Source organism: Drosophila innubila (genome assembly GCF_004354385.1).
Source record: "Drosophila innubila isolate TH190305 chromosome 2L unlocalized genomic scaffold, UK_Dinn_1.0 4_B_2L, whole genome shotgun sequence".
NCBI classification, from domain to species: Eukaryota; Metazoa; Arthropoda; class Insecta; order Diptera; family Drosophilidae; genus Drosophila; species Drosophila innubila.
The window spans coordinates 2304629-2326557 of NW_022995372.1; the positions used below are offsets into that span (position 1 = coordinate 2304629).

The 21929-nt window shown below is 35.0% G+C and overlaps 4 protein-coding genes across 4 annotated transcripts; 3 read left to right on the forward strand and 1 right to left on the reverse strand.

The window, feature by feature from the left end:
• The first annotated feature begins 669 nt into the window (after window positions 1-669).
• On the forward strand, window positions 670-1787 carry LOC117779609. Its single transcript, XM_034615854.1, has 2 exons — window positions 670-883; window positions 946-1787. The coding sequence occupies exons 1-2, from the start codon at window positions 718-720 to the stop codon at window positions 1785-1787; spliced, it is 1008 nt and encodes a 335-aa protein (XP_034471745.1). The 5' UTR covers window positions 670-717.
• A 168-nt stretch (window positions 1788-1955) lies between these two features.
• LOC117782331 lies at window positions 1956-4115 on the forward strand. The gene is made up of 2 exons (XM_034619424.1): window positions 1956-2307; window positions 2364-4115. Exons 1-2 carry the CDS (start codon window positions 2270-2272, stop codon window positions 3745-3747), a joined length of 1422 nt encoding a protein of 473 aa, XP_034475315.1. The 5' UTR covers window positions 1956-2269; the 3' UTR covers window positions 3748-4115.
• Window positions 4116-4984: 869 nt separating this feature from the next.
• Window positions 4985-5668, forward strand: LOC117779611 (casein kinase I). Its single transcript, XM_034615857.1, has one exon. The coding sequence runs from the start codon at window positions 4997-4999 to the stop codon at window positions 5666-5668; it is 672 nt and encodes a 223-aa protein (XP_034471748.1). The 5' UTR covers window positions 4985-4996.
• An 11866-nt stretch (window positions 5669-17534) lies between these two features.
• Window positions 17535-18166, reverse strand: LOC117782342 (tenascin-R-like). The gene is made up of 2 exons (XM_034619440.1): window positions 17730-18166; window positions 17535-17672 (listed from the first exon to the last, which is right to left on the reverse strand). The coding sequence occupies exons 1-2, from the start codon at window positions 17825-17827 to the stop codon at window positions 17555-17557; spliced, it is 216 nt and encodes a 71-aa protein (XP_034475331.1). The 5' UTR covers window positions 17828-18166; the 3' UTR covers window positions 17535-17554.
• Window positions 18167-21929: the final 3763 nt, after the last annotated feature.

Consider the following 21929-nt stretch of genomic DNA (forward strand, 5'->3'; position numbering starts at 1 on the left):
TGCTTTTCAATTCCTCCAATCGCAGTTGCATTCCCAACAATAAATTCGCTTGGGTTGTCTGAGTTGCTTTAGAAATGCCCGACATTACTAAAAGGTAAAAAACTTAAGATATTTAGCTACATTTATGTAAATACTTAGAGCGTTGCTCTGGCAATATATCGAAATAGTATCGATATGATAAGCATTTGTTTTCAACTCCATATAAATTTATCTAAGATCTATCAAAATTATTGTTAATTTTTTCTTAATTTGCCATAAAATTCCATTGTAAAGATTGTTGAAAAAAGGAAAGAAATTAAAATTTTTTAATCAGACTTGAAATAGTGAACTTCATAGTTAAAGAAATAAATTAAAATATCGAATTGGTATCTTGCGAAATTTTCAGAATTTTATTCTGATTTATTTTCGTGGACACATAATATATAAATTTTTTTAACAATTTAAAATAAATTACTTGTAATTAATTGGAAACTAATTCGAATGAGTTAAGTTTTTGTATAAGTTCCAGCTATTAAGCGACGATAACTTGACAATGCCCATGAGTGAAATGACGGAAATGAAACACTGAAAATATACATAAATTAATCGATAAATTATTTGTATATCGAAATAAACAATAAAAACAAAATGTGCAAAAATTTAATGTAGAAAACAAATATAAACGGTTGAGGTCTGGGTTTGTTAGGGGCTCCATGAGGTAGTGTGATATTAAGTGTGATGGGTTTTGACATGGAGAGAAGGCGGAGCATGTGCTTTGAGCACTCCGATGAGGAGGACGAGGATCACATGCGAAGAATATCGATGTGTTTCAGTATTGACATCTCGGACAGAGTAAAAAAACAAAATCGATTCCACAACCAAGTCACAGCTACAGACCGAAACTGTAAGTTGGGTAATCCTATACATTTGATTCAAATACGTGATTATATATTCGATACTTTTTAGCACGCAATCCAGGCGGTGGTCTATTTGGAAATGTAAAAGACAGTCGCCCGAAGAGAAGCTTCTCGTCTTTTACAGTGCCAAATAAATTTTTTGCCGATGGTCGAGATGTTCAACATAGATACGATAAATATAATGGAAGGTCGACAGAATATCGCAGAATGCCCGACAGTTGGTCAAGAGATCATTATGATCCGGATAGTTATCAAAGATATAATAATAGACAAATAACAATGGAGTCCTACGATTATTCAAGGCCATTAAAATCTCTCCGTACAGAAAGAAACTACAATTCTCCAAGATATGAAGAACCCATTGAGAGGCCACGAAAAAAGCATTATCCTCAAAGAAATGCGTACGGTCATGAAGCATTAAGGGAACCAATTCCTGGGATTGTTCTTAAGAAAAAAACAGGGCGACCTGAGAAGCTTTTTGAAAAGAATGTAGACCATTATAATTGTAACTTTCCTACAAAGCATCTAAATAATTATGTTCTACACGAATTCAGTGAACCAAACAGAAATTCGCACAGAAGAAAGTCAGGTTACTCAGGCAGGGATTATGAACCATATTATGAAACTATCCCAAGGGCAAATTCCGAAAGCTGTTACTATAATAATCGGCCTACGACGAGAGAATACGACTCTGAATATTACGGCTATAAATCGCCACCTATTCGAATGAAATCGGTAGAGTTTTTCGATCAAGATTGTGAGATACCATATAATATATTAAAAAGGCCGCGGAATATTGAGCGTAGAAATAGATTTGTGGATAATCAGCCATGTCTACGACTTTCATCTGTGGATATTCCGTACAAAAAAGCGCAGGAAACGATGTTTTGAATATAGATACGATTCGGATGCCGAACCAGAAAGAACCGAGTCAGGTAGTGACTTCTGTAGACCTAAAAAGAGGTGCATAGATGATAATCTTCCTCGAAGCTATAGAAGACCAATTCGAGCTTTTAACCCCTTAACGCGATCGAGTCCGAGGATAATGCAAGAAACTGAAGTTTGTTGTAAGAAATCTCGCAGATCACTGAAAGACACGATCTCTGGTTTCCTCAGAAGATCCAAATGCAAATCTCGCACGAAATGCTGCAGATATCCACATGCATCGAAAGCAAAGAGAAGTAAAACCTGTCTGGATAATTCGAAATCTGTTAGCAGTATCTCCTGTGCCGTTGTCCAAAATAAACGTCTGGCTTCCAACAAACAAACAACAAATTCTTTCGGCTGCCCAATAACTAAGAGAACCAAATGCATCGCATATCCTACCGTTTACAGGGACAAATGTCCGATTTGTGTGGATCCCGAGGAACAGGATGATGAAGTGCTGCCATGTCCATCTGTCCGACCGAAGGTAAATTGCTGTCAGTTTGAACTTGGAACTACTAAATGCTGCTGTAAATCTTGCAGACAGTTCGAAGCGTCATCTGGTTTTCCAAATACCAAACTGACTGTTGAAGCTCCCAGCTATTGCAGCTTTGCCACTGAGGATCAAGCAAATTTCACAAATAGAAACAGTTCTTTCTGTCTGACCAGAAAAATTTCAAGAATTGTACGTGCCAGTGCTCCAAGGAGGACAAGCTGCAGGTCTTCCTGTTCTACAGAGAGTTTTGCTGCTCCAGGCAAGACCTGTTGTGCTCCCAAAGAACAAGAAGAATCTCCCTGTTCTACAGAGAATCTAGCATGTCCAATAAAGAAAACCTGCTGCAGCTTTTGTGAGCCACAAAGCGAAAATCTCAAGAATTCTTCTTGTTATCCAAGTCCTATGAAGACTGACTGCTGTTCTTCCTCTCAGCCCCAAAAAGAATACCCCAAGAAGACCGCTTTCTGTGCTCCCAAAATGAAAAATTCAAAGCAGACCTATTGTCAATCTACCGGTTGTAAAACAGACATTCCGAAAAGGACCTGTCATCCATGCGAAGGGGATGTCGTCTGTTCGAGGAAGACTGACAGCGGCTCTTCCTCTGAGAAGACCTCTTGTTGTGCTTCCTGCACAAACGAGATGCTTCTCAATCAAAATAAACCAAGTACAATTAATGTGTGCCTGAAAATATGCACTGCTGATGGCGATTTGCTGGATCCAGGCAGAATCACAGCCACGTTGGAGACACCTCCTGAGGGGCCTAAGAAGCTTTGTGGCTCTGACAACATCTTGACTTCAACTTCTCCCAGTGGAACGTTGTCGAAATGCTGCAAGAATTCAAGCAGTAAAAGTTCAATTTTCAAAAGTGATTGTAAACAGGTTCCGTCTTCTGGGAGTTTAACAAGGTCTACTTGCGACTGCAAAAAGGATTGTGATTTCAAAAATGTGGGATCTACTTCCCGTTTCAGTCACAAGGACTCACATCAATTGGAAACAAGCGATTCTTGCACCGTTTGTTCAGAAAATAACTTTATAAATGTGCGAACTGATCGGTCAAGTAGTCGACCTGGAAGTAATACATCTTGTATAACCCCAAGAGTTCCCAAGCCCATACTGTCAACATCCAAAAAGAGTACTTCCCAATGTTGCACCCCTTACAATAAGAAAAGCATGGAAAAACTCAACTGGAACAAGTGTCCTTCTCAAGTGAAAATCCAATGTAAATGCACAAATAAAGATATCAGAGAAGAAAAATTGCTTTGCAAAGAGAAGAGTTCTAAGAGGAAAGATTGTTGTGGCTGGAAGAATCGTTCCGAACAGGAAAAATGTACCAAAAAAGATGCTAGAGAAGAATGTCCTATTCAAAAGAGCTACCCGGAAGTTTCAAAAAATGCGAAGAATGCTGTCCAGCCAAAAAAGACAGTTCTATAAAGATTTGCTGTAGTATCACGGAAAACTGCTCCGATTCCGGCAAAATTCAAAGTAGCATTACAAAACCCTTAATGCAATGCAAAAAATCTATTCCTAAAGTGGAATTTGAGTGTTGCACACCTCCACCCTTGGAATGTCCAGAGCAATGCGAGAATCGACCATCGTTTTTGGAGGAACTGAAAAAGGAACTTCTGGATACTTTGAGAAGCGAGCAAAATTTGAACTGTCAACTGCCTCATCTAAAGCCAACGCCACAAATTATGATCTTTCCATGTGCTACTGAGAAAGTATCCACACCATGTCAACCCAGTGAAAATCCATGTAACACATGCTGGAAACCGCTTTAAAGAATAAAATTAAAAGTCACCCTTCGCAATTCCAATAAATAAAGTTTATTTAATAAAAAAAAAAAAATGTAACCATTGACTATACCATTAACTGTACTATATTATGTTTTCCTTTTAAAACTTGTTCATGATATGTCGCCTGTTTACATTTTATCGATTTTACACTCCATTATTTTCTCAGCTACAATTTTAAGTGATGAGCAAAGTTGTGAATCTAAGTTCAATTTGCAAAATTAGTGCAATGGTTCTATTATAAATCGTGAATTAAGTTAATTTAATCATTTTATGCAGTTCGTCAGTTGTTCACGATTTTTTTATCCCATAACCTAATATTTATTTATTATACTAATATTATTTAATTAAATTAATACTATATACAATTTAGAATCTAAAATTTTTCTTTATAGTTTAGGAATGACTAATAATAACGTTTTAAAATCGAAATGAATGATCTAAAAAGGAAGTTAAAAACATCTGTGACAATAATTTCAAAAAAAACATTGACATGAGAAGTCTGTTTATTTTATATATATGGTTGATATTAATAAATCTCTATCGATATTTTGCAAAGTATAATTATCGATATCATATGTAAGTTAACGACGCAAGCTGAGTACTAATTTTGCGACATATATTATATCATTTGTATAAGTATTAAAGATGCAGATGCAACCAAGTCCGTCAGGAATACACCCATATCGTATTATCCGTAAGATTGGAAGCGGAAGCTTTGCCACTATCTATAGAGCCGAGAACAAAAATAATGGCGAGCTTGTCGCCTGAAAACGCAGCCAAACTATAATTATCAGCTTCGAGTCGAGTATCGACTTTATAAAGACGTACTTTCGGGAACTGGCATACCACGAGTCTACGAATTGATTAGGACGCCCCGAAATGATTTCATGGTCATGGAGCTGTTGGGACCATCTCTGGAGGATCTGTTCCAGTACTGTTCTCGCAGCTTCTCCTTGAAGACGGTATTGTTGCTGGCAATGCAGATGATCGATCGAATTGAACACGTTCATAACAAGGAGTATCTTCATCGCGATATTAAGCCGGATAACTTTGCAATGGGATCATCGGCGAGGGACAATCAAGTGTATATTATTGACTTTGGTCTGGCCGATAGATACATTATTGGCCTTGAGAGAGTGCATATACCCTTTAAAACTGGCAATAGCATGACGGGCACTGCACGCTATAGCTCGGCCAATGCTCTTCGGGGTGTTGAGCTATCACGTCGAGATGATTTGATATCTCTAGGATATATCCTGATATATTTTCTACGGGGCCAGTTGCCTTGGCAGGGTCTAATTGGACCCGGGAGAATCGAAAAAGTCATCGAGATGAAGCAATCAATTAAACCGGAAGAACTTTGCAAGGATTGTCCCAATGAATTTGCCGAATATCTCAGCTACTGTCTCATCTTGAAATTTAAAATGAAGCCGGACTATGAGACCTTGAGACGCAGCTTGAGCGATTTATTCACGCGTATGAAATATGTCAATGACAACATCTATGACTGGAATAAGATCAACACCGATAAAAAGGAGAAATCCCCCGATGATAAATAGAACTTAGGTCTTCAAGAAATAAATAAAACTGAAATATATATTGTATTTTCAATTGAATCTTAAAATAAATGTAGTTGATTTTGTATCTTTTTGTAACGAAGTGCATTTGGATATCTTATTTTATCATATCTTGTTTGCAGTACTTTATCCGTTATGTATTGACGTGAGGCGCCGGAATGACGCAGAAGCATATGTAGTGTTGCCAGTCAGACGCACAAGCAAATTTTTTTTTTTTTTTTTTGTTAAAATGCTTGCATATAGATATTAATGTTGTTGCAGTGTTGTTCCTTTGAGAACTTGTGAAAATATTGTTCAAAACTTAATTATAAGCTCATTTTTTTTGATTGAGACAAAAAAATGTTATTTTCTTATTTTTTGATTTAAAAAAATCAACGTTTGTATAATTTTTGGTCAATATTTTATTTATTAAATAAGTTAATCGTTAAGATTCGAGCCTAAAATCCGAAAGCAGCTTTTTATTGCTATGAAGATGAATCTCTGAAATTTCTTAAATATGAGAACGTGTTCCTTTAAATAAAGCAATTAAATAATATATGAAGTTGTTGGTAGAGAGAGACAAGGTTATCTGATTTCCGGCAATTGGCATGACAAGAATAGCATTTCTTTTCTCTGAACGTTCTGGATACAATCCATTTGAGAGTGTCCAAGGCTGTCAGAGCTGCCAATTTGAAATACACAATTGCAAGTTTTCTAAAATGAGTCCAATTAACACAACTCAGATTTGTGCAACGTTTGCATTTTCTCTCCCTTTCTCTGTGTGTGTGTGTGTGTCGTTGTGGAACTGAGTCTGAATGTGAAAGTGAATGTCCTGGGTGGCAATGTCCAAGTCCAAGTGGCAGCTGCAACGTTGCACTCGTAGCATTCGAACTAAATGAAAACGTTGTAAATGACAGCATCCAATTTACGTTTGCAATTAAACTGACACCGAACAGACACTTTTGATTTAGCTTGCACATTTCTGACTTTCGTTTCGTATTCGTGAATGCCCCCTCACACACACACACACACACACACACACTCTTGGGACCCTATACGAATGGACCGGACTGTGCTGAACATGACATGACACATAACGCATCGGATTAAGCCCATTTGTAAGCCCCTTTCCCGTTCCACAAATAAACGTCAATTGCTCTCTAAAGATTTATTAATATGTATAGTATGTATGTTTGTATGTTATGTACATCAATGCAATCGTTTTGATTTCTCCAGTTGATTATGGCATCGATTCATGATAAAGACTGGAATTGTTGTCTCCAGCACAACAACCATTCGACGGCATCTGAATATATTTGTATAGTCAGCCATATTGATTTCAATCTGTTTTTCTTTTGCCAAATCTATAATAATTTTACTTTGATGTTCATTCCAAATCTATAGTTTGTTATGTATACTGGTAAGTTTTAAACTTCTCTCAGATTCCAAAGGCAGAGCCAACTTGCCAACTTAAAAGCTCAGCTGTCATACCAACAACTTTCCTTGTCGACAGCCACAACAAGTGTGTAAAGAAAATTGTGTGCAAAACGCAGGAAAACAATTGCAAGAAGCACTACCGCAAAATTGGTATACCCTGTAAACCTTCAAATTCGGTAAATGGCATAGGAACTGTTACAAAATAAATAATTAATGTAAGATATACTATATATTTTTAATCTACATAAATTTGTTTTATAGCAGAGTTTTTCTTAATAAAAAGGTACTTAAAGATTCTTGAAAATTTACTTATAATTTAAAAAGTTATATAGATAATACTATTAAGAATAACATCGATAGCTTTTCAAGTAAAATATAGTCTACTCAACATTAAATTTCGTTCTTGACGATTTTTTTTAGACGAAGGGCCAAAAAAATATATTTTTCACGCAGAACCAAAATTTTTTGATCGAAAATGCGTTGAGAACAATATTTTTCTGATACTATTTTATTTTATACAGTGTCTACTTGTATAATATTATTTCATTAGCATTATTTTAGATCAGATTAATAAAAATATTTTTTAAATGATAATTTTAAAGAAAGATCTTTACAATTTGTTTCAGATGTATAATATCTATCAGGCTGCATATCTTGAAAATTTCAAAAGATTCTTATAATTGATACAAAAGTTATACAATTGGTATTGATAGAGTAATTCTTAGTCGATCACACTCTATAGCAGTTTAGTCTTTTTTTGCCCCACATAATTACATGAAAAAAAGAGAAAATTAGTGTCGAGATTTGTGCTTTTGAGTGTTTCTCACCAGGTGAAAACTTTTAATGAGCAATTTTCTTACAACATTTTCCAAGTGTTGCCGCATTTAATTTTTTAATTAAAATTTCTCATCTCGCCACGCTCAGGTGCGAACGGCATCTGACGGGCCGTCAAGCAAGCCTTCCAATTAAAAGATTTCTCAAACTGACCACGAAGCAATGCCTAGAAATTTATTTAGCAAGGGTTGCCAACCACGAAGCTGACCACTGAAAGCCAGGCCAAGAAAGACGTAAAGATGGAAGGAAGAAAGGAAGGTTGATAGGTGTGAAGGGGAAGAAAGGGAAGTCAGGTATCCACCCATCACTTTCAGCATCAATCAGAGTAAGGTCTAGTTGAAGAGCCGAAGAGTTATTTCCACGGGGTGTTTGTATTTATCGGGTGGAGCCCTTTCTCATGTTAATGGCCAATTGACACGCCACTTGGCTTTGACGGCTGTCTGACTTTCCTCTCTTCTCTCTTCACCACCAAGAACGAATTGTGGTTGTTGCTCCTTTATTTTTTTTTTTAGCTGATTCACACTTTACCACGATTAACGTATGTGTGTTTGTGTGTGTGTCTGTGTGTGTGAGGAGGCTACTCTCCCTTTTTTTTCTTTCTCCCGGACCTGTAATGAGGTGCTAACTGAGCGTGCTGATTGCTGCCATTTTTGATAAGGTGTCCGCATTAATATTTCTCTTGCGTTTATTCAAACCATTTCCACCGGACCCAATACGAAGTATTTAGCATTTTTATTAGCCAAAAGATAAGGCATATATCATTGAGATAGATATTAGTCAAGTTTTGCAGATTGATTGGAATTACAGTTGACTGTCTAAAACTTGTTAATTGACGAAAAGGCTTTAACAAATTTATGCGGAATCCGGGAAAAAATGAATTGTTAAAAAATCAGTGAACAGTCTAGTGCACTTTTTATTTCCATGGTTAATTTGGTCTGTAGAATGTACATGTTCACCTCCATGGTCAGTTGAAGTACCATGTCACATCAGTTACATCATTGCAATTTACAATGCATTATCATAAGTATTTTCTGTGAATTTGATTTGCATTTCTTTCGTTTGGCATTTGATTTCAACTTTTGCCAGCAGATTCGCATCGAAAATGGATTGCAGAGTCTGTAAATTGAATTGCATGTTGTCAATAAAACATTGCATTTCCCTAGAGGATCCACAACCTGCCCCCAAATGCCACGCCCAACTTACGAGTATATACGAAAGTAATATGAATGTCTGTGTATGTATCACAGCTCATAAAGCATTGGGGATTGCCAATACTATATATTTAGGAATTGTAAAAGAAATGTGCACAAATTGCACTTGTAAATAAATCAAATAAAAATATCTTGTTATTATGGCAGAAGGACACATTCTTTCCTCTCTATTCTCGTTTGCTCCTTTGACCCCATTTCTGATTCTGCTTCGGATTCTGTTTCTGATTCTCTGTTTGCTTTTCTATCGCAAATTCTTATTGCAGCGGTTTCTAGCAACGCAATATTGCGTCCCAAATTGAGTTACATTTAAATATTTTGCCATTTGCAACTGCCACATCCTTATGCAAAAGCAGCACTAGACTCAAGTCCACACCACACTCCGATACACCTTTCCCTCTAACATAAGACGAGTCCATTCGATTTCATCTTAGTTATGCATGTGTGCGCAATGTTCAAATTGTTTTCGTTGCCCATTTTCATCTTTTAGTAGTTCGAAATCGATTGCTTATTCAAATGTATGCGAAGAGCAAATATATATATATTTTGAAATCTGAATTTATCTTCCAGTTTTTAAGAAATAATACAAATTTATAGCTGACATTTGTATATCTATTCATGCAAACTATGAAGATTATATATTAAAATCTGTGCTATTTAATTCATTTTAATTGCTTTTAATCTCGGAAAAAATTGGCAAAGTGTGAGTAATATATTGAGACTCAATTTTATGAGAAACATTTTTTTTTTTATCAAAATGAATTGCTGTTATAAAAATTGCTTATATTCTACGTATATATATAAATTTTTTTGAATTATATGCACAATATATGAATAATATTTTATATTTATCCAATTAATTATTTAATCTGAATTTATCTTCCGATGAAGTGAAATAATTGGAATATATAGCTGTCATATTTATATATATTCATATTAATTTTGAAAAGAGTCATCTTATGATTTTGGTTATAAAATACATTCAACAATTTGCATATCCAAAGAAATAAGCAGAATTCGAGTTATATTATTTGTCTCTACCTTATAAGATACCCTGTACTTAAGTACAATCCACAGTCGCGTTAGAAAATGTTTGCATATCCATTTAATTCGAATAATTTCGATTTCCTTTCGTGCATGCGAATGGCCAACTGGGCGTATAATTGATTTCATTTCCGCGCCTGCCACGACAACTCAAGCAATAAATTCACAACTACACAAAGGCAACCTGAAAATGATACGATAAGATCCGAAATAAATTTGCATAAAACTGCATTTAGATTGGCCGCAAAACAAGTGGAAAACCCCAAACTCAAGCTTAGACACAAATTCAAAACCAAAAGCCAAAGCGAAACTTTCAACGGATAGAAAAGTGTTGGAAAATAACTCGCAGAAAATTGTTAGCAGTGCCCAGTGATTAATTATCTACATGAAAGCGCGCTATTTACAGCTTTACCGTAACTTCTCCCCTCCCCCCATTCGTATCAGCAAACCCCATTTCAGGTAAGTAAGTGTATGTGTGTGTGTGTGTGAGTGTGTGTAGTGTGTACTTTGTGTTTATGGAGTGTTTAGTTTTGTGCGAGCGATTTGAGCTCCAGATAAAACTCAGCAGAGTTACGCGAAATGCGAATTGCTGATTTCCATAGCGCACTTAATCTAAATTAAAATCAGGAGCTACAATAACCACCTTGACGTTTCCCCTAACAGGAGCTCCATATTGCTATACCCTGTAATCAAGAAAATGCTTAAAAAAGACCATAAAAGTTTGTTTAATAAGCTGATCCTAATAAGCATTTTAATTTTTTATTTTTTGTTTTATACTAGTAACTACTCGTATGTAAGGATTTAAAGGAATTAAAGCTTGACATTTGATTTGTTCTATTTTCAAAATTTCAAACACAGATGTAGAAGGAAGAAAATATTCAAAATGACATTCCGTTCAAAACTCGACTCAGTTTCGATAAAGTTATAACATTTTGATTTTTGTTAAATTTGACATGAATTCTGACATGAAAATAAAAAGTTTTGGAATCAATATTATAGTTATGTTTTATAAAGTTGATTAAAAGTGAAAATTAGAAAATTAAAATTTGTTATTTTCAAAATTTCAAAGGTACCCTTGGCATCGAAAACGAATTCTAACAAAAAATAATTTTTCTTACGAAATTAATATAATTTAAATGCAGAATGAATAAAGAGGACAAACCATGATCAAACTGACATTCCGCTTGAAAATCGGTTCAGTTTTGACAAAGTTATGAATGTTTGAAATTGGTCAAACCTTTGACTTAGCAACTTTACAAGTCCAAATTTTTGTCGGATTTGACATGATTTTTTACAAGAAAATGAAAGGTCTCAGAATCAAGTTTTAAGTGTTGTTTTATACTAATTATGATATAAGGAGTTGATTAAAAGTGAAAACTTGAGATTTAAAATTTTCAATTTTCAAAATTCCAAAGGGGGGACCCTTAGCATCAAAATCGAGATTGAGAGGAAAATTATTTTTTTTCTCAAAATTAATAAAATTTGAATGCAGAATGAATTTAGAGGCCCAACCATGAACAAAATGACATTCCACTTGAAAATCGGTTTAGATTTGTCAAAGTTATGTCAGTTTAAAGTTGGTCAGACGTCTGATAGCAACTTTACAAGTCAACATTTTTGTTCAATTTGACATGAATTTGTACAAGAAAATGAAAGGTCTTAAAATCAAGTTTAAAGTGTTGTTTTTTACTAATTAAGATATATGATGTTGATTAAATGTGAAACTTGAGACTTAAAATATTTAATTTTTACAATTTCAAAGGGGTGACTCTTAGCATCGAAACCAAAATATGATCGAATTTAATGAAAATAGAAATATTGGGTTAAGAGTTTTGGCTCCATTATTATTCCCTGAAATATACTTAATATATATAAATAATATATTAAAATTTGTTTAAGGTATTTCGTATATCAATCGCAGAGAGATTTCGATATTAAATTGTTAAATTTGCTTTTAATCTTTGCTCAAATCTCGGTCTACTTGATATTCTGAAAGATTCATAGCAGACATTTTATATATATACTCGTATTTAGAGGAGTTTTTGCATATTGTATTATTTGCTTTTGGTTTAATTAACTAGATGATCGAGGTCTGATTGTGTTTTGGCCATGAAGACTTGCCACAAATAAGCGTCAAGGACCTGAGCTCAGTTCAGTGTCGCTTTGTGTCCTGTGGCTGCATAGCTTATGAAATTTTGACCCAAAATGACTTTTGTCATGGGGCCAAAATCAGATGATGTCACTGTCAGCTGGCAGCGGAAATAAGTAAAGCTAAGTGTCCTAGAGTCTGTTCTTCTGTCCTTCTTCTTCTGGTTCTTCTGCTTCCCTCTCTTGGTCTTGGTCTTGGTCTGTTTTTGTTGTTGCCTGACAAAGTTAGTGGCCAAATGCTGTTCTCTCTCTCTCTCTCATTCTCTCTGGTTGTCTCCAGGTAAATTGTGTGTACGAGTATTTCAATTTAGCCAGCGAATAAATTGCCAGCAATAAAGTAGGGAAAAAAGTGTAATTTGTTTGGCTCGTTTGTTCCTTGTGTCATATCTGCTAGAATGTATCTACTCTCTGGCCTCTTACCGCCTCCCTTCCCAGTCTTTTGCTCTACAAATGTGCCTTGTGTCTGCGGCTGAGCGATGAGTTTCTTATTTTAATTTTGATTATGTGAAATGTCTGTCGACTGTCGGAAATGATCGCATTCTCAGCGGATTTCTATCTGCAAGTTACATTTACAAATTGCCCAACGCATTAACCCCCTCTCTGCCCGCTCTGATTTGCCACAAAATTGAGTTGTATGCCACACACACTCACACACCCACACACACTTGCCACATTCGAAACGCATTTCCTGGCTTTTCTTTTGCCTTGATTCCCATAAATAAATGGCCACTTAGCCCCATACAATGCAACGTGATGCCGTTAAGTCGATGCTTTTAGCATTTGATTGACACGTGAATGCCACAACAACAACAACAACAACAACAACATCCAATAAGAACTACAACAACTCGAAATTCTCGAAATTGCTGGCCACTTAGCAACGCATAAACAACACCAAAAAAAGAAAAATAACAACCTCTCTGTTGTGAGGAAAATTCAGGAGCACCATTGGAACTGTGGAGAAGCCCATAATATTTGCGAAAATAATCCAAAAATGCTTAAAAAAATCGAAATTGGGAGAATGTGCTCAAGTCTGATAAGTTGTTGGTTTGCTTTTTTATTGGCTTGAATTTGGTTGGACTTAGAACTAAGCAACTTACGTAAACTAAACATGATACTTTGCTGATTTTCTTCAGAGACTACTTCATGTTTTTAAACAATATTCTATATGATAATTCTCTAAAGAAAATAAATGATAAATAAAAGAGAAATCCAGCGCAGAAATTGAATAATTTGAAGGGATAGAATAGTAAAAAAAGTATGATTATTCCTAGTCAACTTTGTAGTTAATTCATCTTTATATTGAGGCGTACATTTCTACAGTAAATTCCGCATGAAAGTTGTAGGGTTTTCCCAGATGAAGACTTGATGAACACCTTATAAAACCCATTAAATATTATAGAAGTGCTGACATTCTGTTAGTTATATATGGTTAAGAACTTCAGAGAGTCTGAAGCCAACAATTATAATGATACCTGGCTTAGAATTGACAAATTTTGTATAAAGTAAGCAAAAATATTAACAATTTTTATATTGTCAAGGACTATTTTATAATATAAATGTAGGGTCACACTTAAAAATAAATAAATAAACCTATACTGTGGCAATGTTGTCTTAGGACTTTACAGCAAAATAAAGTCTAAATCTTTACCAAAGAGTGTGTGCTGTTTTGTGGATTGGTTCGTGAATTTATCGGAAGAGGAGTCTTAATTGGGCACTCAAAATATAATATTTTGTGCCTTTTCACAGGCCACTTGATGTTCATAATCTAATGTTGATTCAAACAGTTTTGACCCCACAAAAATTGATAACTCACTATGGATTCATTTATGTAGTCATTTGCAGTTCATGAATACTGTGAGACATCAGCATGAGGGTAAACATATTGCACTTTAGAAGCTAAGCACCTACTCAAAAAACATAAAAGGAACACACACACATGTATACACACACACACACACACACTTACATGTATAAACCCATCATATAGGAGGCACTTAAACAGCATGGAAGCTTGAGGAACGGTCATTTCCTGGATAAAAAGGTTCAGGGGTTAACATCTGATGGGCCAAAATGGGAAGCAGTTAGCATAATGTCGGCACTGTCGGCAACTTTACAATGGCCAACTTGTGGGCCATTAACCAAAAAAAAAAAAAATGTGAACAAGTTCAAGACATGCGAAATGCTTATTAAAACGATACTTCAATCTGCCTTATGCGATACAGGGTGCCGGATATGCGACACATCCTGCGGCGCACAAGCCCTGGTAATTTAGATTGTACCAAGTACCGCCATCAGACCTTTGACCCCGAGGTTGACATGCAGGTTAAATAGATTAAGTATATCGCTTACCACTAAGTGTGTTGAGCACCTGCTCCGCCAACTGATGATGGCCCAAAAATGATGGCCAACTAAGCGAAAACTGAAAGTAATTGCCAAATATTGAGACAACAGCCAGCGACGAGCCAAGTTAACACTCCAAGCCAAGTTCCTGCGCCAAATTGAATTATTAATGGTGTTGTCATTGGCTTTCAGATTGGGCCCGTTGAAACTTGGCCGCGTGACTTTAACCTGCCTCGTTAACGGCGACCCCGAAAATAGAAACTTGTTTGTCCAGCAAAACACAATTAAGTTGTCAGTCATCACCTCAACAGACAGACAGACAGACAGACTGACAGACAAACTGATAACTTTGGGCCCCAAATGAAACCCGAGCACTTCAACTTGACTTTCACTTATTACTTGGGCGTGAACTCTCAGGTTTCTTCGACTTGTAACCATGAATTATGTTGAAGGGAGTGAGTTCTTTGAGACTGGCTAAAAATCATAGTCAAAACGTGTGTGAGTGGAGTGGATGGATGGAAATTTTTATATAGAATTTTTCTGGTTAAAAAAATCAAGCTTAAAAAAATTATATCTTAGATATATTCTGTTTTCATAGGGTAAACTGGAAATAGATTAAAAATTTCTTTATAAAAATTTATTTGAACTGTTATTTATGATCAATTTAGTTGTGTATTTAACAATGTAAACATTTAAGTGAAATAAATATTTTTAATTGTCTCTTATAACAAAATTAAAAGAAAATTGTTTCTATTTTTTTTTTATTAAATGTTAAGTGAAATTATATTTTTAACATAAATACTTTTATATGAAACTAATTTTTTTTTTTTGATAATTGTTAATAATAGTGCATAGTAAGAGTCAGTGGATTTTAAATTCTTACATTGAATTAGTTGATTGGCAAGTTAGATTGGGAAACTTTTTCTACACTTAGAAAAAAATATTACCCTCCTTTTACCTTTGTTTTAAAATCGACCTGATTGTTAGAAAATTTTCTTTTCATCGGAAATAATTTTCTTAATTACAGTAAAAGTTACCCAAAAACTGTTTTATTTAAAGAAATATCAATTTTTATACTTTTCATTATACTTTTGATTATACTTTTCAATATTATGTAAATCTTAAGGCAAATTTCTAAATTTCAAGGTGCATATCGGGTCTTTTTTTCGGAATATACTTTTCGGGAAAGTTATTATTAAGATTTATTGTGAAGCTATCCTAATATGTACTGCATAAAAATCTCAATTAATTAATGCTGCAATTTCAGCAGTTTGATGACTTTACTTTCTACCCGTTGCCTCCTCCCTTTTTACAAATCGATAAATGTAGCGACCCCAAGATAAATGTCATAAATAAAGTCAGCTATTAGATAAAAATGAAATTAAACTGTGTACATAATTCAATCCGATGCGGTTCGTTGCGGTGCCATTTCTTTAATTAATAAATTCAATATTGTCAAACGTGATAAATAAGTCAGTCAGTCACTCACTCCGTTGGGCAGTCAGTCAGTTGGTCAGTCAGTGAGTTGGCTGGCTAGCCACACCCTCTTGGCCATGTGTTTTGGCCATCGATTGGCATTTTTATGTCCTCTGACACTTAACTTTATTAATTTTTGCTGCACTGCGTCTAAGTTTTAATCACTTTGGCGAATGACAACACATAAAAATGCTTGAGTTGAGTTCCATTTGTGGCTTCTGTTTTGAGCCAATTTTATGAACTCATTTGTCGTCGAGCCACATAAAATATCAAATTAATTATTGTACAAGAAAAAGTAATTAACGTTTAAAGATTCAACATTGAATGCATAAATTGATGGAGTTTATAGAGTCATTGAAATTTGTTTGAGTTTGTTTGGTTGTTGTCATTTCATTAAAAATGCAAATTTCAAGCGCAACTTGAGGCGTTCTACAAAGGCGCGATTACGCAGTTCAAGAGGTCATCAGCATTGTTAAGAGGCAGCTCGAGAGACAGAGAGAGGTAGATAGAGAGAGAGAGAGAGAGAGAGGGAGAGAGGCTGCTTGCGGGCCAGAAATGTTTGGGGAGGTGACAAAGTTATCTTCAAGTGGGCACTCGGCCCGTGTACACGGTTATACTCGTACTCGTACTTGTGTGAGTATTTGTTGCCAAACAACATTCAAGCCACCAACAATTCACACACAAAGAAACGAACGTGCCAAGTGCGTCAGCTGCAGGACCTCATCCTAACACCCCCAACACCCCCAACAGCCCTGAAACACCCCTAACACTTCAACAAAATGCACCTTGGGCAAACAATGGACAACGAGGCAACATTTCTCTACCTTCTCCATCTCTTTCTCCCTCTCCAATCTCAGTGCTTGCCTTGGGGAAAATGCATTTAGATGATGTCTGCTGCATATGTTGATTTAATGTGTGTATCTAGGTGTGTGTGTGTGTGTGTGTGTGTGTGTTGTGCCTGGTACTGTTGTAATGCATTGTTTATATGCCTGAAATTGCTATTAACTAAATGTCAACGCCATTGCTGCGATTATGTTTAGACTCTGTTTTAGTCACAAGTGCTTTGAATTCTGCAGTTACTTAATATCCAACGACGTGATGAGATTTAAGATATGTGCATACATATTTAAAATATACTTCATTCACCATCTATATATACATATTTAAAATGGATTTCATTTATTATGATACCAGCAATTTGGCAAAATTGTCGACATTGCTAGAACATTTATTGAAACTGTTTATGGAAAATGCATATTATTAACGAACCTATTAAAATACTTACTGCTTATCTTTAAGATAGAATTTGATTAATTTTATTAAAAGTGTATAGTATTTGAATAAGGATTACAGAGTCTTAAATATTCGCCTTATTTATAAAGTTATGAATTGCTTAAATTTACTTTAATGGTCGTATCATCATAACGGCTGTTTTGAGAGCGTACTCGTGACCTCGGAAATGCTTCCAGTTGACGCCCTTTCCATGATTATTATCCCTATATTTACCAGCCAAATTGCTGTAAGAATTCCAGCTTAAAATCGGAGTTTTAGAAACAATTATTATGTCAAAATACCTGAGATTACAATCCTTGTACCACCAAGCTCCTGTGAATTGTTCCGCACAGTTTTTCGAGTATTGATCGTTATCCCGATCAAATGTGGTAAATTTCATAGTATGATGATATGATAGTGAATCACCAGCTGTTCCATTGGCTTTTCCCAACGTATTCAATGCATATTGTTCGTTCTCGTCTGAGATTCCAAATCTCTCATAAGTTTAATAGCGCACATCGCCTTCAAAGTCCTCCAGCATTACCAACAACTCCATGCTGATCTCTGAAGTCAATGCATAAATTTTCTCCAGTCCTAAGAAGAACTCACCATCAAGATGACCGAATCCCTTCTTGTAAACGTTCCAGCTTCTATAAAAGTTCTCACTTCCATCCAAACGACGCAAAATAATTGTCCAACCTCCTCCTAGAGTGTCCGCATCGCAAGTTATCTTAAAGGGGTTATTACTGTAGCTGGGAATAAGTATCTCGTAGATTCCACTCGATTTAGAACTGGCCATTAATTCAGCACAATTACGTGTGTAAAATTTCAAATATTGTAGATCTGTTTTCTTCAATGAATCATTGATCAATTTTCCTTGTAGATCTAACTCCGCTCTGAAAATAAATTTAGTTTAAATTTAAGGTAGATTCCAAACCTAAAAAACTTACCTCAATTCGGTTAACTGCTGGCTAATTGAAAGAAACGCATTCGTCTCATTCAACTCGGAAATGTGAATAGAATCAGAAAGATTTATAAACATATTTATTATAAAAAGAATGCAAATTATTTTCAACATCATTGTTGCAACTGATCTTGAAGAACTGAATGAAAAGACTGACTGAGTCGACATTTGCTGCTAAGTAGGGAAATTTAAAGTTGTTATCGTAATTATATAGTATATTATATAAAATATATAACTTTTTATCACTCTTACCGTTGATTAGCCACAACTTGACCGCAATTTACTTTAATAAAATATGCATTATACTTACACATATCAAATTTATACATGAAAAGAGGTTATGTAAAGAATATGAATATAATATATATTATATGAATAGTTTCAGTGCTTACAAATATTCGGATTGTTATGCATTTCTTTCAGCTTATGGAGATTAAACAATTTTTATATTTTGTTTATATATATTTCTTTCTTGATGTTTTGCTACGAACATTATTATGAAAAGTGAAAACACTATTATTTTAATTCTTATAATAAAAATTTTTTTATAATTAAAAATCAGGGTTTCTATTGAAGTGGAAATTTAAAAATTGAAATTTCTGTTTAATTTTTTTCAAATAACATGTAAATTAATGTGTATAGTAAAAATTAAAAATGAGAATAAAACGAGTTTTCGGGATACCTTATTAAATTATGTATCTTAGATTTTTCTTTAATATTAGTTTTGATTTTCTTAAACTCATATCATTTATAGGTTAGTTAGGGTATTTAAACCTCGTCAATCGATGGCTAAATTTGGTTTTACGACTTTGTAATACTCAAAGCACTTTGCTCGGCGTAACAAGCTCTCGATAGAGCCTTGGATAGCTGCCAATACATCTTCCATCTGTCAATTTGCAAAGCATCTTGACGTCGCACATGATGTTGAGCAGTAAATTTATGAATTTTTAGAACTGGGAAATGAGAAATAGGCGAATGCGTCGTAATATTGAAATTGAACACGTACAGAACGTAAGTCAACTGACAGCGTGGCCCAGAAGTGAAGACAGAGAGAGATAGGGAGAGAGATAGAGAGTGAGTAAAAGAGATAGCAAGTATATTGGAGAAATAGTTTGACAGTTGGATCAAAGCTTGAGGCACTTAGCATGACACATGTTTCTATTTTCTATTACCAGTTGCTTATTATTAATAAACGTAGACTACAAACAAATGAATTCAGTTGAAATATTAAAAGCCACAAGGCAAATGTTGGATTATATTGGTAGTGGTAGTGGTAGTACGAAGTGGGCTCAGTGTTTGAGCCTCGTTTAGTTTCTGTTTTTGGCTGGCATGCACAATAAATTGTATTTAAAATGAAAGAAGCTGCCAGCATTTTATAGTGCAACAGCTACGAGTACTTGTAAATTCCAGGCACGTGCGAATTTATTCTGATCTCTGTACACATGAGCAGGAGAGGGATGTAATGATGATGATGAGGGGGTGGCAGGGGGAGAGCAGAGAGGAAAGAGGAGGCTGAGGACTGAAGGCAGGACACGATGTTTGCCTCTTGACGTTTACAAATTACCCACAGCTGGCACTGCCAAATGCCAAGGCATATTGTGTGTGCGAGTGTGTGTGTGTGTGTGTGTACTTTGGTGCTATATTAAACGTACATATGTTTAAAGCCACCTGACACTAACATTCCCCATCTCTCCACGTCTCTCTATTCCCTGTCAAAACATGTGCCACACTCACATTTGTCAGTGTGAGTCGTGAATCGTGCATTGTGAATTGTGAATCATGAGTCGTGAGTATGAGTGCGCATATGAGTGCTTTTGTGAATGAATACCATTCACCTTCTGTCCGTTAGTTTTGTTTTGTATTATTCATTTTTTTTCTACTTCTTTCTGCATACATAATTCATTGGACCTTCGGTCTCATCATCAAATTTAGACACCCACCTCGTTATTCCGGTAAAACAATGTCAAAATTGTCTACAGCCAAAACATTTGTTATTTCAATTATTTAAATGTAATTTTCCAAATTGTGCTTACTTTCCACATACGCTCAAAATTCAAGACAATACGCAAATAAAGCTTCTATGAATCACGTTTGTAGATGTAATTTGCGAGGGCTGTTCAAACAGTACCAACACTAGGCATGCTATATATCTTTCAGTTTTTAACGTTTTTAAAAGCTTATAAATTTATATACATTTTTTTTTTGGTATTTTCGGTTTATTTAAGTTTTTGATTTTTATAATTTTTTTGCTATATATTTTTTTTTTAATATTTTTTAGATAGAGAAATTTCAAATGTTTAATTTAACTTGGTTGTTTAAATTTTCCAAAAGTGCCGTCGACTTAACATTAAAGATCAGCAACAGAATGTCGATATTTTCTATGAAAAATCCACGAAGTTAAATGAAAATAAATTTATTTAGTTATCAGATACAGAACTAATGTATAAAAATAAACACTATATATTATACCGCTTAAAAAAAATAAATTCTCTGCTATAAATTATGTTGCTAAAATGGCAATAAATTTAAAAAATATTTAATAAATTATTGTTGTGCTTAGTATCGAGTAGTTATTAGCTATAAATGTTATTGACTCAAGATTATAAAATAATCATCGATGTTCACGTAGATATAATAGTATTAGCTAAATGGCTAGAGAGGACACTAGACATAAATCTTATTACTATCATAATCAATATTTATGTAATAATCTATTTCAACATTCAATATTATTATTTAATGATGATGAATTTATTTATCAATGATAAATCTTACAGCTAGAAATGTTGCTATCATACTGCCCTCGTAAGTATGCTACGTATTTCATATATTATTTACAACAGCCTCAGAAACTGATGCCTCACTTTTGTCTTTAACTGTCAACTGGGCTTATTTCACACTGCGCCCAATTAATCACTTTAATGGTTAACAATAAATAAATTAAGTACATTTATTGTTGCTTTCGCTTTGCCTCAGTTGCTCCTTGAGTGAAGAAGCTCATTTAACGTTTCAAATATATTAATTGCGAGTGAATTCTTTTGATAATTCAACGCACCAAAGAAACATTCCTCAAGGGTCTCCGGAAAGTGGCAATTATGTCCTCACCCAGCCATTGAATGTGCACTCAAATAGGCTAAAAGGAACGTTGCCTTGCCTTGTTCCTTGGTGTTGCATGTTGACAAGGCCCAAATGCATTTAATTTCTTAAAAAGGCGCGTAATTAGTTTGCCGCTGCACCGACAAGTACTTGTACTTGTACTCGTACTCGTACTCATACTTGTACTCACACCCATTTACTTCCACTCACACTCGCACTCACACTCATCGTCATACTTATTTTATGTAGCATAATTCGAGGCGCCTCGGCTACAGTTGCCACGAGTTTTTTGGGCTCCTTTGGCGTTGCCTCCTCGTTGCAACAGCGGCCACTAATGTGCCTCTTTGAGGTTTCGTAATTAATGTTTAATTGCTGCGAAACTTTGCTTGAGGTTAGCCTTGCACTTTCCACACACAAATACGTGCACGTACACTGGAAAAAA

Excerpts from the sequence above, each read along its gene's own strand:
- LOC117779609 (XM_034615854.1), top strand. The coding sequence starts at position 718 with ATGGGTTTTGACATGGAGAGAAGGCGGAGCATGTGCTTTGAGCACTCC. Across the intron at positions 884-945 it reads CACAGCTACAGACCGAAACT|CACGCAATCCAGGCGGTGGT; the intron begins GTAAGTTGGGTA and ends GATACTTTTTAG.
- LOC117782331 (XM_034619424.1), top strand. The coding sequence starts at position 2,270 with ATGATGAAGTGCTGCCATGTCCATCTGTCCGACCGAAG. Across the intron at positions 2,308-2,363 it reads GTCCATCTGTCCGACCGAAG|ACAGTTCGAAGCGTCATCTG; the intron begins GTAAATTGCTGT and ends TAAATCTTGCAG.
- LOC117779611 (XM_034615857.1), top strand. The coding sequence starts at position 4,997 with ATGGTCATGGAGCTGTTGGGACCATCTCTGGAGGATCTGTTCCAGTAC.
- LOC117782342 (XM_034619440.1), bottom strand. The coding sequence starts at position 17,827 with ATGAAATTTACCACATTTGATCGGGATAACGATCAATACTCGAAAAAC. Across the intron at positions 17,673-17,729 it reads TACAAGGATTGTAATCTCAG|CAATTTGGCTGGTAAATATA; the intron begins GTATTTTGACAT and ends GAATTCTTACAG.